Genomic DNA, 17,564 nt, shown 5'->3' with positions numbered 1-17,564 from the left:
GAAACTATCAACTACAAAATATTTTCTTTATTAACTGCACTCCAAATCTTAGCGAAACCAAATAAAAAATAAACTTTTTGTACTACGTAAAAGGTAGATTTTGTATTTGAAATAAAAACGGATCAGTTCTCAAACTTTTGCGATCTCGCAGGATACATTGTTCGGATTCCATTTCCCGTTAGCGTTCGGTCGTATGCACAGTTTCGCGTAGATGTATTTTTGTAATCGTTCCGGATTTAAAACAAGACATTCGTTCACTGCTTTGCAATAGTATTTAATGTCGGAGGGTAAAATCATGATATGCGGTTGTGTTTCGAAGCAACCATATTTTTTCCAAAGTGTTGTGTCAAGGTTTAAACCGGCAACAGGTGGATACAAAGGGTAGAATGTTGTTTGAGACAACACGTGGCCCGCTAAACGACCCAATCGATCCATGCCAGAGATGTTTCTAGAAAAGATACTGTATTAAAATTCTGATCGCGTCGCTCAGACCAGACTTGGACTATGCTTAATAGAATTAACGATTGAATTTTCGATCGATGATGCAATGCATGATGCTCTTGCGGCCCAGACATTCTGTTCAACTTACGATACTTCGTGCTGTCCCAGATGCCTGACAATATCGACAGAAGTTACCCCTATATGCAAACCGTCCACATTTATTATACACGGATCCGGCATCGAATACAGATTCGTAACATTCGATCCAATTTTATTCGTATAAATAGTAAACTCTGGCGTTGGGTAAACTGGATCATGATGAATATCACGGTTAGAGGACACTACTATGACCCGCGTGCGTTTCCTGCATTGTAAAAATTAATAGCAATCAGAAATTGAAAAGTACTAGCACGATATTCACCCTTGCAAAGGCACACTATTATCTCGGACTAAAAAATTCCCTAAAATACTTTCAGGTGTAATTCAAGACTACAAAATTCTGTCCGAGAGACTCCAGTGTGTCGTTGCGGGGTTAATAACAAATCCTATACCCTTGCAAGCAATGCATGACTTTCGCTAAAATTTTGTCGAAAAAGTTGTGGAAAGTGTCCTTCAAGGTGCATTTTTTAATTTCAGAGTGCGTGTAGTCGATGAAAGGTCCGATCAGTATTAAAATATGTGGTTCGTCTTCCTGGACGCGTTCCATCAGGTCCCACAGGGGTTGATAGTTCAAATTGTCAGAGGGTGTAAACGGTCCAGCCGCAACGTATACTTTCAGATCTTCCGTAAAGTTTGGCGGTTCGGCGAGCGGCGCGTGGCCCTTGACGAACAATTCTTTCGCCAGCAGAGCGTTCCCCGCCGTATTGGTGCCCTCCACCGCAACTATTTGCCCCGGAAAAACTGAATAGTGTCTGATCCCGCCGAGATCCAACCGGACAATAGGCGCATTGTTGTCGCCTTTCGATCTTCTGCAACCTTCCAGCAAAACGGTCTTCCTCCCGGTTGATTTATCGATCGAGGTCGATATTCTGCCCCATGTTCTAAACGGTACTTGGCTCACGGACATCACGTTTCTCACGTAAGGCGTGTCCAAATTAGCAGGTCCCATCGCTTTCCAAGTGTAGCAGAGTCGCTCGCCGAAACTTTCACACCTGTCGCTAAGCATGGCCCCTTGTTTCGACAACATCTCGTACATGTAAACCGCATCTTTCGGCACATGGGGATTCTCGGCTTTACCGATCGATACATCGTGCTCGTTCTGGTTCTTCCAAGCCTCTACGTTTCGGCCAAACTGCAGGAGAACTTTGCCTCTGGCGTTGACACTCGGAGCACGATTCGGCAAGTTTCTGCAACATTATTACGAACAATTCGATCACATGTTCATGCCGTTACATATTCGGTCGAGTCGCGCGATAAATAGACTGCGGATTTTATGTCAATATCTCTAATAGGCACAGCAATCCGGTCCCTTGCCCTACTGAACATAATAAGAAAGAAAATGAAAAAAAAATTGATTTTGCACAAAGATCCGCCGTCTAGGGATAAACAATTTCGCATCGTCATTTGATAATTGTGTATTTGCTTACGCTTTGGCAGTGTACGTCGATGGTGAAAAAGTCTGGGTGACTGCTCGTAATTTACTATCGTTCCCCGCTTCCAGTGTCGGACTTCTTGCTCTTTTAATTTGCTTAAAAGGAAAAAGAGAAGACACAAGATGAGACAAACGCCGCCGAAGGATCAAATGAAAAGTGAAGAAAGTTTTTCGCGTAGAAAGTCCCGAGAGAAAAACAGACCACCGTAGACGAGTATGTATCTAGTCACGAAATGGAATGCAACGTGCACCACATTCATACTCGTCTATGGAATCATCTGTTTCGCATCGTCCTCGGTTTGCACAAAATTTTGCATAATATACGTGAACTGGAGTATCGTCGGTAAGGTTGCGATGTATGGTCCTGAACGTGCTTAATGAGTGTGGATCTAGTCACAACTCGATCATCTGTGCACTAGACCTTCACTCATTCAGCAAATCCAGGGACGTTTTGCATCCTGCTCTTTCCTCCTCGTCGGTTACCTATTACCACCGACCGTTGGTAATCCTCGAAAGGCAAATGACTTGAATGAACGAACGAACGAACGTCAAGGGAAGATTTTGAACCGATAACGTCGCAGCCGGAGAAATATAAATAGTCACAACAGTGGCTTGCGTTCAGGAGTTCATCGCAACAAGAAGGGTTAACTGTTGTTAACCTGACCGATCTTGCCGCTCGCCTTTATTACGTATTATTTCAATCAAGTTCAGACCATTTCGTGTAATTCGCGTTCAATACCATTAAATTCGAATGAAAACATACTTTCTCCGAATCTTCTCCGCGAGTTTACCAACCCCTGCGGTTCGCATTTCTTTCGCCTAGTTTTAAACAAAATATTTCTATTTTGATGTTTCTCAGATTTCTGTTCCGTAAATCGAAGAACCCAGAGAAGGATGGTAAAAATGAAATATTTCCGTAACAAACGGAAAACAAGAGGAAAGAAACGAACGATTGCATATGAAGGACTCCGATTGGAAGGACAAGTCGAAGAAAAGTGTCGGGCAATTACACTCACGGAATCGCGCCGTTACATAAGTCTCGTTCGAAGGGGCGACCAGAAGTGTCGGGGAAATTCATAGCGAACGATACTTGCTGTACCAGATCATGTAAAACTTTGGGTCGATCACCGCGAGGCCTAGCTCTCTGTCCTCCCCTCCCCTCCCCTTCCCCACCCCGATCATGCCCGACGAATAACACACCGAGAACAGACTATTTCTCCTTCTATCCCTCTCTCCGCGAACTAACCGCCCCTGGCAATCTTTCGCCCCACTGTTCTCGACAAAGATACCGTGGGAAATAACACGAAGCTTTTACCAGATACAGTTGTAACCGACCGACCGACCGAACCACGGAAATAATCCGTTGGAGATTTCGAATTGGTCTTCGAGCCTCGATATATCGATCCTTTCTTCTCTCCCCTCGAAGAAGAGAGCCTCTCGAATTTTTCTCACGACGCGTGCAAAATCAATGAGAGAGAGAGAGAGAGAGAGAGAGAGAGAGAGAGAGAGAGTGCCATAGGTTCGAACGAACGCGGAGTGAAAGAAGAGAGGGAGCGAGCGTATGTCGTTGTTGGCCAATTGCACTTAATTAATAGACGCGAGCGACTCCCTAAGGAACCGATCTTCCCGACCGAGTAAACCTCTAAGAAATTCAATGGTCGTATTATAGATTCGTATCCGTACGGCGCGATTCAGAAACAAATACGCAACCAGCCGCGAATCTCGCCTATACCAAGCGACCATGTTTAATCGTCTCATTATCGTGTGTTTCGTAGAACGCGAGATAGTACCCGGAACGTACCTGATTCGTAAATTATAGCGAGCCCCGGCAACGCGACAAAAAATCGCTTCTGAACGTTTTATATCGGCTGCAGAGGTTTGCACACACCCACCGAATTTCACATGTTTAACAACAAAGATTTTACACGATTCCTGGACGTTGAAAAAAACCTGTTAATCTCAAACGAAACGAACTCTGAGAAACCGCGACGGTTCCCTAAATTACGAAACAGAGACGAAATTTATTGTAAAATCGAGAGGGTTGTACAATAATTAATCAAATCTGTGGCAACTGCCCAGAAACTTCTGTATACTACTGTTCTGGTTAAAACGCCGTCAAATGTTTCGAAGCCTTTGTTAGCATACTTCGTATACACGATACGCAAGTAGATTTTTGTGACCGACTGTATGTACAGTCATTTTACGCAATTTTTTTTGTCGCTTTTCTGTGGAGATTATTTAGAGGAAGAAAAAAAATCAACCCGCGCTAAATATCTAATGCGAAAAAGATACAACTGCCGTAGATTATGCGTGATCTTAAAAGAATCGTGTACGCACGTTACCCCCACAGCCAGACATACATACGTGCACTGGTCTAGTATACATATAAGTGTCTGTATGAAGAAAATAGGTATTATCAGTCGGAAATACGATGCAGCGCGAGCGTGCAGAAAAATCTTGTGTTCGAGAAACCGATCGTCTACTACCTTCCGAGTTGTTGTTCGGTCGAACGAAGATTGCACACTTAGCGTGAGAAATCACGAGAGAGAGAGAACCAGCAACATGTGACACGATCGAAGCAACAGGTTGTAGCGACGCGACGCTCAGGACTCAACGGAGGAACGGTCGACGACATTCGCACTCGCGCGCGTCCCCGCACACGCACATATATACATATATATACACACACGCGCGGAATTACAAGCTTCTTTCTCTCTTTCTCTCTCTCTCTCGCTCTCTCTCTCTCTCTCCTTTGCGCGCACACTAGCCAGCGTTCAAACATGTGTACAAAAAGATAGCGCGCTGGTTTTATCCATAAATTGTGTGGATGCGCGAGAGTATTTCTACCGTTTCACGATTACAGAGAGAAACTATGGTTCGCGGCGTCCCGTGAAGAAAAGAAAAGATTTACCCGAAGCGTGGCGTTACGTTCCGTTCCCTCGAGCTTGATCGTTTGACACGAGACTGGGTCTAAACGACTATGGTTTCTACGGTGCCGAGGCGAGGCGAGCCGAGCCGAACCGAAAACGCGAAAAGAAACGCGAACAGTGGCGGCTAACGAGCAGCAGCAACAGCAACAGGTCGCCGTGACGCGAGGCGTTGTACGATTGGCGGAATGACTTTCGAGTATGAAATTCACACAAATCGGATTCCATGATGGCCGACGCTCCGGTCGACCGTTTCAAGATGTAATGCACTGGCTCGAACACTTCCCCCCCGGTTACAACATGCTCGTCCGCGCACCAACGATTCTCTGAGAAATCGAAGACGGTGTATAATATCACAATTCGCGGACGAAAGCGAACTATACATGAGTACACAACTAACCGGCGCGGCGAACCACTCGATACACTAAGAATCCGCGTGACGCGCTGACAGACAGTCCGTGGCGTCGCCGACTCGACGCCATCGAGATATTCGAACACATGTAACGATTATTGCGGGGGTATCGGAGAATAATCGATTCCACGAACTGCCCGCGAATTTTTCAAAATAATTTAGTGGAAAAGCACGCGACCGAAGGACCATTTCGAGCTTGAAAATATTCTTCGGGGAGAGAAAGAGAGAGAGAGAGCGCACGCGCGCATCAGGATGATAATGGAGTCTGGGTCCTTGAAAACTGAAATCGTACCCTTTGAAGAAATCTGGTCAGCTCTCTGAGATGGAAGGAGAATCCCTCTCTACGTGATTCGAACCAGGAACGCTATCTTTTTTCCGCCAATGAGAATGAATCCGACTATCCCCCTCCACCGGACCGTGTCCTTTGTGGGAGACTGGGGACGAGGAAGGTGGGGATAATGGCGGCGATCTACCTGGACGATTTTTCTGGCGGGAATTACGGTGCCTCGGCAAGATCCTACAACGACGCTTCACTTCGGCAGAAGAAACCACCTGCCTGGGAATCGAGTCGGAAATTTCACTCATACCGTAAACGCTCGACGTCGATCGTAAGCTCGACCAGATACAAGAATTTTTTCTTTTACAATGCACGCTCTAACGAACCTCTCGATAACGTAACGTCGTAATTTTGCTGAAATTGCTCTTACTTTTACAACTTTTCAACAAAGAAATTGAGTTTCTACGAAATCGACTAATTAACACGTACGATCTAACTAGACCGCGAGTCTTTCACCGACTAGAAAATTATGAAATTAAATTGCGAATCTAAATCCACGACGAATTCGATTACTGCTATGAAGAAAAATACAACTGAGTTATGTAAAATGCGTTCGAATTACGTCTTGCAGAGTTTAATTGATGCGGTTGAAATTTTGAACAGTAATTTGTTCTATAATTGGATAAATTTTAACAAACGACGGAGATAGTAGAAGGTAAAATAAAAAATGAACGATTTATTCATGTTTGCACGAACAATAAACTGGATCGTACTACTTCAAAATTTGAGAATCGTTCAAGAAACGAAGTACCCGTATTTTACGAGGGAAATACAACGCTATGGAACATTCTTTTCGTTACACGAAAAGCTAAACGTTTCACGAAGAATTAGATTCACAGGTAGAAATCTTACGTCATTGCTACTATAGACCATAGATCGACCATAAAGAATGTGAGACAGCGTTGCCAAAGCGAGTAAATCATTGCAATGCCAAGGTTGAGGTTCCACATAGAACGCATCCTTGTTTCAACGATATAAAACAATTTCACGTTGTTCTCACGATAACCTAGTAACTTTTTATCATTTTTACTGCCATCTCTAAGTTATTAAAAACTGTCTTTCTGTAAAATAAACGCGATACACGTTTAGCGGAAATACAAGAGTTTTTGTTTGTACACTTACGGAACGTGTTCGTGAAAACTAGCTGTTTCTCATTGCGAATTTGAAAAAATCGAAAACCATTTTTAACAAAGAAAATCTATATCGTGTTCTGAGGAACGGTTTCTGGCATAGATCATTCTTCGTTGAAACTTTCGAAGTTTAATAAATTATTTCGCTTAAGCTACGATCGCGTCGAATCTCTATAAAACCTTGAATGCAATCGAATTAATTATTTCAGAGGATTAGCAACGATCCCATGGAACAATTGTATTTTACGTAATAGTTTATACTTCTCGTACCGAACGAGTGGTTTCATAAATCTGGCAACATTGTCGGAAGGCCATTACAGGGGTGGAGACCTTTCCCTCTTGAAAGAGAGAATAAGGGGAACAGGCAGCTTTTGAAATCATCAAAGTAGCCTGTTCGAAGTTTAACAATAGGTCGGCGTAGACCGAAAATCTAAAGCCTTACTAACAATTGTAGCCGGTAAATATGTAGAGTGAAATATTTTCGAAATATATTTAAACGTAGCTATTACTTGAAATAGTTAAATTATTTTTTTTTGCGATAAAAATAATAAATATCCCTTAAATACTTCGACGTAAAATATACAGGAAGTCCTCGAATAAAGTGACAGAGAAATTGTTTAAAGAAAATTGTACACCCACTGCCACTTAAAATACGTGTATTATATATATGGTTTTTTAAAACTTTTTTGACCGTATTGTACGGTGGTCTACCGTGATTTGAACGAATACATAATTAAAAATGATTAGAAATATAAAATAAATGAATTAAAAGTGAAAGGGACTTACCTTCGATGAAACAGGTTGTCCAGTACTATATATGTCTAACACATTATTACTGTTATAATAATATATGACAGTTCCATGTAAGAAAAACATATAGCAATTGTACAAAATGGAGCATTACACATTTCAATTGTAACGCATAAAAGGATACATGATTTCTTCATTATTTTGTACATCACTTTCCATATTTGATGCTGCGTGTCGAACCACTTCATCAGAATCTGTTTTATTATTTTTTAATTCCTCTTTCTCGAATTTATCAAGATCATCGAGAGATGGATTAATATTTAGAGATTGTGGAACACTGTATGCTACCCATAATTCAACAAATGCTTCTTCATCGATACCATAATCATGGCAAAGCTGAAGACCTAATTTAAAATATTCTTTTTCAAGTTCAAACTTAAATACTAATAATTACGTAGATAAATAAAAAAAATATATATATATAAAACTCAACTATTGAAAACATTATACGAGTAATACACATATATGTATGAATATTATATGTATATACTATAGACATTTTTCTTTGTATTAGGTTATAAAAGATAGTGACGCGTTTAAACATATTAAATATATACAATGTGTGTTAAATCGTATATAATGACACAAAGAATTGCAGAAATAGGTAATTGCAATGGGCACATATCAAGATTTCAAGTTAATTTCAACTTTATTCGTCGATGAACTTATCAATCGGTCATTGGTAAAAATCTATTTGCACGAGAAATTACGATAGTAATAATTTAATAATGAAAATAGTTGACTTAATAAATAACTTACATCTGTCGACGACAGGTTTGTCTGGATCATCGCAGCCTAAATTACAGAAACACGAAATTAACGTCTTTTCCGACACCATATTGTCCGGCGAACTACGTTCTTCGGTATTTTCCCGCCAACTCAGCGAATAGTACCTACTCATGCGCAGTTGTGTCACTCTCTTTCTCCCTCTCTGCCCTTCTCGACGAAGTAATTGCAAAAAAATCAAAATCTCTATGCCGAGTATATTTTCTTCGAAATTGTTGAAGGTTCAGGGCAGAATTTTAGTTTGGAAAATAAATACGACGATATAAGTCAAATGCATGCTTTATTCTTTATAAAATTATTCTAAAAGAGAACATTATCAAATCCTATAGCTAGTAATCTTGTTATGTGTATGTATATTCATTCGTACATACACGTATTATTACAGCACGTATAATTAAAAAAGAAGAATTCAATGATGCGTAGTTTTACCGATGGCCGAATTAGTTAGCGTCAAGCGTAAAGTGTTTTTTATCTTTTTCCCACAAATCAATGAGATTTTGCGAGATTTCCGGAGAAGGGAATCTTTCCACCCAAGACTGAATCAATCCGGCGAAACTGGCTTCATAATTCTTCAGTTGCACTCCATCCGAACCTGTTTTAAGTTAACGAACAAATTAGCATAATGAAAAATTTTCATGAAAAAATAAATAACGATTTAAGTAAATACCATTTAGGAATGTATTTGCTTGTACAAATATCTTCCGCGGTTCTTTATGATCAAGAATAATGTCTCTCCAACGTGCCCATGGAAGAGGTCCATCTTCAGGTACTTCGCTATACTTCTCGTACATTTCTTTGGCCGCTTCAACGTCGCCAGTGCTTTTGTAAACTTGTAATTTCGTTAAAAAATTTTCGATCGCTTTTTTCCCAACAGTCCGAATCTTGGACCTATCTACCGTTAACAATAAACTCTTGCCATCCTCGGTAGGGACCACGGTAACAAAATCTTCGCCGGCTTCGAGGCATACTCTCAGCAAAACGTATCTTGCTTGAGAGTGAGCTTGCAACCATTTCTTGGTAGCCGGTTGATACATTTCCAAAGCTCTCGCGCAGCCGTTCCAAAAAATCATCAACCAATTTATATAAATTACATCCTCGGCTTTCGATCCTTCGTGTCCGAATATCTTCAACACGTCTTCCTCCATGCATAAATACATCCCAACGGCTTCAGCTCTGCATTCCTCGTAAGATGATCCCATTGGACCAAACTTCGAATCGTACGTTTCGCCCGGCAAAAAGAATTTGTCTATCACTTCTCCCGTTAACGGATTCTTCACATTTCCTTTATCAAAATTGTACGAATCAGGTCCCGTCTGTCTCAACATTTTACCTGTTCCGTGACCAAGAAGTTCGTGCAAACTGACTTGCACCTCGAAACTGATAAGCCTGTAGGTGTTCAACAGAGTCTGATCCTCTTTCGACAAAAATGGTATCACCTCCAGCGTCATATTCGCGGGAATTACGTTTCCGAGGGACACGTTCTTGAATCCCTCGGATTGCCTAATTTCGTCGTAGTTCGGTATATTTATTCCAGCCGGGATTCCGGATCCAGAAAATGTTAGAACGTCTAAGGAAGTGAAGTCGGGTCTTAAGAATTCGTCCTTCTCCAAATCACGGCCCCAAGGAAGCTTCTGTATAAACTTCTCTGCGTCGTTCACCAAAGCCGCGAATTTTTCGGACACTTCTTTATTCACCATCGCTACAAATCCCTCGAATTCTCCTCTTTGGCCAGCAGGGTCTCTGTACGTTTCGATAAAGCCTATGTAAGTTTCTATAACTGGTCCCTTGTCCTTGACCCAGAACCGGGAACCATCTTTGTGATCCTTCAACGATCCCGTTCTGAAGTGATCTATGTACTTATTCAACATATTCTTTTCATTGTCGTTCGCGGTATACTCCGTCGCCTTTTGTAAATTATTGACAACCGCGTCTAAGAGCTTACTATAATCCCCTCGTGTGATCTTAAATTTCGAATCCTTAAAAACTTCTTCTGGCAATGTAATCTTAGGATCATCATCGGTTTTCACAGAAGCTAATCTAATTTCGTAGGAATTTGTGTTGTCAGAAGCTACTGTTTTAAAGCATCTTGCATTGTAGGATTCTAATCCCTTCTGTTGCATAAATTCGTTGACCAAATCAGCATCTTTGTCTGTACAATTGGCAGAAAAATAAGTTGTAATTCCTTTATCACCTAGGCCTAAAGACTGTTGCTTCTCTTTTATTCCGTAAGTGATGTCTTGAATTTTATTCCATATATTTTCTATACTATTAGAATTATCCTTGTACGCTTTAGAAACTTTTACTAAGGTCTCAAACTTCTCTTTGGGCAAATTAGGAATTATTTTACTGTCGCCGTATGACTTGTAGTTACCGGCATTAGCAAATATTCCACAAGTGTATACTAGAAAACCCTGAAAACATATGTAGAATTTAGTATAGATTTCTCATACGATAAATTAATATTATCACGCTGTATTACAATCAGTTATAATTTGCATTACATGTACAGGATGTTTGGTAAAAGTCGATTGAGAATTTTAGATTGCCGAACACTGTGTATATCCGTTTTTAAAGACAATAAGATTAATGGTACAGAAATAAAATTGAAATTTATTGTCATCAATATACCTCAAATTCTTCTTCGCTAACACCGGCGTCGAGCGCAGATTTTTTCAATTCTTCCACACTTTCTGCTATGAAAATTTTATGTAAAAGAGCGAATATCAATGGTGATTCAGGAGAAGTTTGTACAAACACAATAAGACCGCCGGACCATGCAGCTTGGCTTAAATAATGCGCATACAATTTTTCTTTCGTTGTCAGAGCGTTAAAAGCTGTTTCACATTCTAACAAAATTATCGGCTGCTTGTTTGGCAAAGTAAATAAAGAAGTCTCGTCCGTCATTTTCGTGGAGAGCTGTTTCATACTGAAATATAAAATTACAATTCACGATTAACGAACTGAACAAGTAGAAGGCAGAACCGTTTCTGACACAAAATTAAACGAATGCTTTATTCCGAAACGAGTATGATTCTATAAAAAAAAGTGTTTAAGGTTAACACGGTTACGTGAAACAATGACAGTAAATAAACTACTTTGAACTTGTAAATACCACATACTGTATATATACCGTACAGTTATAGAAATCATTTATAGCACATAACCCACCAGAAATGAAAATTTTTATTGAAATGTTTAATTTTTCTACTTCTCCATGGAAACGATTCAATATGGCTTTTTTCTGAAGGAACACCGTTATGAAAATGTCGCGCAAAGTCGCGAAATATTTTTTTGAAAAGGATCGTCTGCCGACGAACAACCCACGTATGCGAATGGAACATTGTAATTTGTAATTTAGAACAACCTGAAATAACCGTAATATAATTTAATAGCCATACCAGAGATACTAAAATTTTCTAGATAGGCTATAGTTCTGAAACTACACAGCGAAAAATCTGAACTTTACCGTGGCTAATATGGAATGACACGCTGGAACTGTTCCCAATTTTCCAATTCTTCCTCCTGCAGTATCCGTTGTCCCAACGACCCTTATCTTTAATTTTATCAATCTTTATCGCGCCGATTTTGGTTTAAAAATAACATCTTTTATATACAAAATTAGTAGATAAAAAATTTAAGTGACAAAGTGAATCTTCGGATGTATCTTTTATTCGCAACGAGGTATCATACCCCGTTACGATCTTTTATTATTATAAAGTAGAAAACGTACATTTTTATTATTATTTAACCATTTACACAAAACGAATTAACGTATTCTTTTTATTTTGTTTTTTTTTTCATTAACTTCTACTTATATAGTGTACGATTACCACCTAATTATGTTAAATTCATTGTTTAATTTTTTCGAGTAACAGAAATATTAAATCTCTTTATTATATATAAATAGAGACGAAGGCACTGAGACAGTATTTGATTATAAATAAATATGTATACAGGACATTTCAATATTCACGGTACAATCACAAAAAATATGTCGTAGAAATGGTAGTGTTAAAATATATGTAAATAGAATGAATTTTCTTTGCAGGACATTTTTTGTCAAGAAAAACGAGTTTGATAGATATGATAGACGAGATATGATAGAATACTTTAAGCTCGATTTTCTCAAATAAAAAATGTTATTAACATAAAATTAACATAGAATTATTCTTTAACATCTCCAATTCCATCAGCATTGATAGCAAACATTGCCTCGCTTTCAGGCAAACAAGGTGAACCATATATTTTACATATTCTTGTTTCTCCCCTTCCCTTGCGCAAATAGAGTCTCGTAGTACTCGAATGTGCTAGAATGTGACCACCGATTGGCTTTTTTTGATCTCCACCGAACATACTTGCTGCACCATCGACCTGTGCCATAACTTGGTTAGTAATAATAACAGCGACACCATGTTCATCAGCTATTCTCAATAGCATTCTGAGAAACCTAGCTAAATGTAGTTGCCTGGCTGCCAATTCTCCTCTTCCCGAATAATCTGTTCGGTAGAGACCGGTTGCACTGTCCACTATCAGCAAAGCATACCTAGATTCTATCATCATAGCACTGGCTTGAATTAACAATTGAGTTTGATGGTCCGTGTTGTAAGCTCTGGCACAAGCTACATTGTCCAAAACAGAGTCCCCTGCTATTTTATATCTTTCTGCCACTGCGATTAATCTTTCAGGTCTAAAAGTTCCCTCTGTGTCGATATAAAGACATTTTCCTTCAGCACCACCCATGTCTATAGGTAATTGACAATTGACCGCCAACGTGTGACACAATTGCGTTTTCCCTGACCTAAATTCTCCAAAAATTTCTGTGATCGAGCCAGTCTCTATACCCCCACCCAGTAGTCTATCTAATTCGCTGGAGCCAGTAGTTACAAACACGATGTTCGAACGCGTTTGGTGAATCTCGGTAGCGCTCTTAAAGCCCATAACAACCAATTTCGAGGCTTCTTGTAGTATTTTGTCCGCTTTCGCCTCGCTGATACCCTTTATGCCAATCAGCTGTTTCTTAGGAGCATAAGCTACAGCTTCTACAGTGTAGAAACCTGCTTCCTCCAGTTTTTTAATGTCCCCCGCTGTAATACCATTTCTCTGGAAAGTAAATATATTTATTGAACGGTTCTTTAGACATTCAGTTTACATTCAGGTTATAAACTCACCTCGAGAGTTTTTATTAATTTCGCTTGTGGATTATAATCGTCAACTTCTTCGTCACTCTCGTGGAGAGTGGCTGTAGTTGCTGCCGCTGTCATTTTTTAATAAAATCTTGTCTTTCTTAAATGTAAACAAGCAAGAATTGCAGAGTTAAGCAAGTGCTTGCTTTCAAGTCATATTTACGCCAAAATCATTGGTTTCAGCGCCACCATAAACGAGGTATGCGAGTAGAGTTACTCCTATACCTCGTCTGTGGTCTGGACATATTTCAAGTTTTTGCATACAATTTATTTTTCTTGGCAAACAGTAGAGGTCGTTATACTTAAACTTCAGCCACTATCTGAGGCCATTCTTTATAATGCATAAGAATTTAAAAACGCGGGAAAATAATTTGCAGAAGCGTTTCAAAGTTTCATGTATCATACGGACAGTTTGAAAATTTGTAGAAAATAATGTCAAGTCCTGCTAGATCATCAGGAACAAATGGTAGCCCGAGAACTCCTAGAAGACAAGTCCAAGGTTCTAGGTCTCCTTCTGTATTAGGAACGCCTCGTAAGTATCTTATAGGTTACCGCTATCATCACTTCACTCTATTTCTTCATTTCAATTTTATTTAATTGTCATATTTGTACAATACTCATTTTGAACACAAGGTGCTGCAACTCGCAGTGGAGATGAAAATAATGTGGAAACTCCTTTACGATGGGGTACCACTGGCACACAACGAAACGTACGGTCTGAAAGCCGGGCTGCTACAATTGTTGCTTCTTCTGAACATGATAGTGCTGCTGGTTCTGGCGACCGTTTAACAGAGCATTCAGTACAAATAATTGGATCAGAAAGTGGTTTGCAGTTGTCATCGCCAGTGAATTACGGTACTCCTAGTTCTCTAGGATCGATTAGAACACCAAGGAGTGGAATTCGTGGCACTCCAATTCGGCATAGACCTGATATCAATACGGACAAACGATTGCGTCAATTTTCGATACAAGAACCAGTAAGTGAATAATGAAAGCTTACAACAGTCTTATTCATCAGAGTATTATACTTTCCTTTCTAAGTAAGGGAACATATTTATGAGTTTATGATTCTTTAGTGATACTTTATTTAAGTAATTATTATAACAGATTCCAGAAGTACCGAATGTACCAGCAACATCAGAAAGTGACACAGCTGGACCACATTTGGTCGTATGGGGAACAAATGTAGTTATAAATCAATGTAAAGAGCAGTTCAAATTGTTTTTTCAACAATTTATTGATCCAGAAGCTGAAAATGATGAACTACCAGAAAATATGAATTTATTAGAGCCCTTATATCTTCAGAAGCTGGAAGAAATACATACCTTAGAGGAACCATACTTGAATGTAAACTGTGCTCATATAAAATCTTTTGATCTGCATCTTTATCAACAATTAGTTTGTTATCCTCAAGAGGTAATACCAACTTTAGACATGGCAGCAAATGAATTATTTTTTGAGAAGTTCCCAGCAGCAGTATTGGAACATCAAATCCAAGCACGACCTTTCAATGTGGCTAAGATTACATCCATGAGGGATTTGAATCCTTCTGATGTTGATCAGTTGATTACTATACCAGGAATGGTAATTAGAGTATCAAGACTGATTCCGCAAATGCGAGAAGCTTTTTTCAAATGTAGCGTTTGTGCGTTTACAACTCTTGTTGAAATTGAAAAAGGGAGAACAAAAGAACCTACAGTATGCGCATCTTGTACTCACAAATATTCGTTCACTTTGGTACACAATCTCAGCCATTTTTCTGATAAACAAATGATTAAATTGCAAGAGGCTCCAGATGAAATGCCACAAGGTCAAACTCCGCATACCATCATTTTGTTTGCTCATAACAATTTAGTAGATGCCGTGATGCCTGGAGATAGGGTCTCTGTTACTGGAATTTACAGAGCGGCCACACATAAGCCAAATTTTGAGCATAGTTTGCAAGCGATTTACAGAACATATGTCGATGTTGTTCACTTTAGGAAACATGACTCCAGACGGTAAGGGAAAACAAAATAACGAAATATTTTTCAAAACTTCTTTTTTATAACGGTTTATTTTGCATAATTTAGACTTTACGATCAAGAAGATGGCAAGGAACATAATTTCACTCCAGAAAGAATTGAAATTTTGAAAATGTTATCACAGACAAAAGATGTATACGAGCGACTAGCAAGACACATTGCACCCAGTATATATTCAAATACTGATGTAAAAAAGGGCATTATTTTACAATTATTTGGTGGAACTAGGAAGTCTTCTACAATATATGGGAAACATTTTCGACCAGATATTAACATATTGCTATGTGGTGATCCTGGTACAAGTAAATCACAATTACTACAATATGTTTATAATTTGGTCCCAAGATCCCAGTACACCAGTGGAAAAGGTAAAACGATACTGACTTTGAAATTTGTATAAAACATTATTTAAAACGTGCGAAAAAATATTCTAGGTTCCAGTGCTGTTGGTTTAACAGCTTATGTCACGAAAGATCCAGAGACTGGACAGCTAATATTACAGACAGGAGCACTAGGACTGGCAGATAATGGAATATGTTGTATCGACGAATTTGACAAAATGAATGAGAGTGCTAGATCAGTATTACACGAAGTAATGGAACAACAGACATTGAGCATAGCTAAAGCTGGCATTATATGTCAATTAAATGCTAGAACCAGTATACTTGCGGCAGCTAATCCATGCGAATCTCAGTGGAACAAAAATAAAACTGTATTAAATTCAACAAAATTACTTTGCTTCGAATACGTTAGTTGTGTACATATTATATATACATATATATGCTTTCTCTGTTTTAGGTGGTTGAAAATGTGAAATTACCCCACACTTTACTTTCTCGATTCGACTTAATATTTTTGATGTTGGATCCACAAAATGATGTATACGACAATAAACTTGCAACTCATATGGTATCCTTATATTACAAAACCCCCGAAGAAGATGAAGATGAATTACTACAGAGAGACATTGTTCGCGACTATATAGTCTTTGCAAAGGAGCACGTTCAACCTGTTCTCAACGAAGAAAGTCAGCAAAGATTGATACAAGCTTATGTTGACATGAGAAGAGTCGGGAAAGGTCGTGGACAAATAACAGCGTATCCCAGACAATTAGAATCTTTGATAAGATTGTCCGAAGCACATGCTAAATTACGATTGAGTCCTATTGTAGAACTACAAGATGTTGAAGAAGCTTGGAGGTATGTAATGAAACAAAACGACTGAAATTAGTAATAAGTTAAGCTACATTTAAATAATTAATTCTGTGTTATAGATTACACAGAGAAGCTCTGAAGCAATCTGCCATTGATCCACTAAGTGGTAAAATAGACATTACTATTCTAACTACTGGCATATCTTCAATAGCCAGAAAAAGGAAGAAGGAATTATGTGATACGATCAAAAAACTGATCGAAAGCAAGGAAAAAATTTCAATACTTTGTCAACAGAAACTTATTACTGAACTTAGACAATCTTCTGAAGTGGTCAGTAGAAATATATACCCAATTTTATATTAGTTACAATGTGGAGAAAGTTTAAATAATACTAACATTAATATTTTTTATCAGATGATCACTCGAGATATGTTTGAAGATGCTTTACGAGAACTTCAAGACAATGGATTAATAACAATCGTTGGAAAAAGCAGTATTCGCATATCGCAATTATAAATACATTACATATTTTTTGTAATTTTTATACTTATTTTAATCATCGTACTAATTATAAGCTACAGAACGTGTTGAACGCATCATTTTTACAAAATAAAGAATGTACTTTTTAACATATTTTCATGTCCTAAATAATTTTTTAATTTTAAAAAACGTTATTTGATAAGTTCATACATCGTAAAATAAGGCAACTCGGTTACTACAAATTAAATTTTAAGTACAAATACATCCTAATATAAAATTACAGAATAAA

At 38.7% G+C, this 17,564-nt stretch overlaps 4 protein-coding genes across 5 annotated transcripts; 1 reads left to right on the top strand and 3 right to left on the bottom strand.

The window, feature by feature from the left end:
* Nucleotides 1-5: 5 nt before the first annotated feature.
* Dnapol-alpha73 (DNA polymerase alpha subunit B) lies at nt 6-8,656 on the bottom strand. The gene is made up of 7 exons (XM_076800797.1): nt 8,408-8,656; nt 7,773-7,992; nt 7,625-7,673; nt 2,028-2,128; nt 993-1,787; nt 590-805; nt 6-448 (listed from the first exon to the last, which is right to left on the bottom strand). The coding sequence occupies exons 1-7, from the start codon at nt 8,547-8,549 to the stop codon at nt 130-132; spliced, it is 1,842 nt and encodes a 613-aa protein (XP_076656912.1). The 5' UTR covers nt 8,550-8,656; the 3' UTR covers nt 6-129.
* On the top strand, nt 4,167-17,428 carry Dpa (disc proliferation abnormal). Its single transcript, XM_076800793.1, has 9 exons — nt 4,167-5,979; nt 14,044-14,149; nt 14,251-14,594; nt 14,725-15,617; nt 15,690-16,009; nt 16,076-16,353; nt 16,440-16,840; nt 16,915-17,125; nt 17,210-17,428. The coding sequence occupies exons 1-9, from the start codon at nt 5,830-5,832 to the stop codon at nt 17,309-17,311; spliced, it is 2,805 nt and encodes a 934-aa protein (XP_076656908.1). The 5' UTR covers nt 4,167-5,829; the 3' UTR covers nt 17,312-17,428.
* Nucleotides 8,696-11,904, bottom strand: Dppiii (dipeptidyl peptidase 3). Of its 2 annotated transcripts, none has more exons than XM_076800795.1 (4): nt 11,833-11,904; nt 11,063-11,360; nt 9,102-10,845; nt 8,696-9,026 (listed from the first exon to the last, which is right to left on the bottom strand). In XM_076800795.1, the coding sequence occupies exons 2-4, from the start codon at nt 11,357-11,359 to the stop codon at nt 8,875-8,877; spliced, it is 2,193 nt and encodes a 730-aa protein (XP_076656910.1). In that variant the 5' UTR covers nt 11,360; nt 11,833-11,904; the 3' UTR covers nt 8,696-8,874. The 2 variants fall into 2 exon arrangements, with proteins under 2 accessions (XP_076656910.1, XP_076656909.1); XM_076800794.1 differs by lacking the exon at nt 11,833-11,904 and adding an exon at nt 11,603-11,820.
* Nucleotides 12,583-13,786, bottom strand: LOC143361426 (DNA repair protein RAD51 homolog 1). The gene is made up of 2 exons (XM_076800805.1): nt 13,603-13,786; nt 12,583-13,534 (listed from the first exon to the last, which is right to left on the bottom strand). Exons 1-2 carry the CDS (start codon nt 13,693-13,695, stop codon nt 12,599-12,601), a joined length of 1,029 nt encoding a protein of 342 aa, XP_076656920.1. The 5' UTR covers nt 13,696-13,786; the 3' UTR covers nt 12,583-12,598.
* Nucleotides 17,429-17,564: the final 136 nt, after the last annotated feature.

The sequence above is a fragment of the Halictus rubicundus genome, chromosome 15 (genome assembly GCF_050948215.1).
Source record: "Halictus rubicundus isolate RS-2024b chromosome 15, iyHalRubi1_principal, whole genome shotgun sequence".
Taxonomy (NCBI): domain Eukaryota; kingdom Metazoa; phylum Arthropoda; class Insecta; order Hymenoptera; family Halictidae; genus Halictus; species Halictus rubicundus.
The sequence above is the reverse complement of the archived record's forward strand: the minus strand, read 5'-3'. Positions and strand labels throughout refer to the sequence as shown.

What these genes read in the sequence shown, in the direction of transcription:
- LOC143361426 (XM_076800805.1), bottom strand. Translation starts at nt 13,695, where the DNA reads ATGACAGCGGCAGCAACTACAGCCACTCTCCACGAGAGTGACGAAGAA. An exon ending in AATTAATAAAAACTCTCGAG is followed by an intron (nt 13,535 to 13,602) that starts GTGAGTTTATAA and finishes TTTACTTTCCAG; the next exon opens with AGAAATGGTATTACAGCGGG.
- Dppiii (XM_076800794.1), bottom strand. Translation starts at nt 11,775, where the DNA reads ATGTTCCATTCGCATACGTGGGTTGTTCGTCGGCAGACGATCCTTTTC. An exon ending in AATAAAAATTTTCATTTCTG is followed by an intron (nt 11,361 to 11,602) that starts GTGGGTTATGTG and finishes TTTATATTTCAG; the next exon opens with TATGAAACAGCTCTCCACGA. An exon ending in TTAGCGAAGAAGAATTTGAG is followed by an intron (nt 10,846 to 11,062) that starts GTATATTGATGA and finishes ATATGTTTTCAG; the next exon opens with GGTTTTCTAGTATACACTTG.
- Dpa (XM_076800793.1), top strand. Translation starts at nt 5,830, where the DNA reads ATGGCGGCGATCTACCTGGACGATTTTTCTGGCGGGAATTACGGTGCC. An exon ending in AGGAAACATGACTCCAGACG is followed by an intron (nt 15,618 to 15,689) that starts GTAAGGGAAAAC and finishes TGCATAATTTAG; the next exon opens with ACTTTACGATCAAGAAGATG. An exon ending in CCAGTACACCAGTGGAAAAG is followed by an intron (nt 16,010 to 16,075) that starts GTAAAACGATAC and finishes AAAATATTCTAG; the next exon opens with GTTCCAGTGCTGTTGGTTTA.
- Dnapol-alpha73 (XM_076800797.1), bottom strand. Translation starts at nt 8,549, where the DNA reads ATGAGTAGGTACTATTCGCTGAGTTGGCGGGAAAATACCGAAGAACGT. An exon ending in CAAACCTGTCGTCGACAGAT is followed by an intron (nt 7,993 to 8,407) that starts GTAAGTTATTTA and finishes ATTTTAAATTAG; the next exon opens with GTCTTCAGCTTTGCCATGAT. An exon ending in GACAACCTGTTTCATCGAAG is followed by an intron (nt 2,129 to 7,624) that starts GTAAGTCCCTTT and finishes TTTCCTTTTAAG; the next exon opens with CAAATTAAAAGAGCAAGAAG.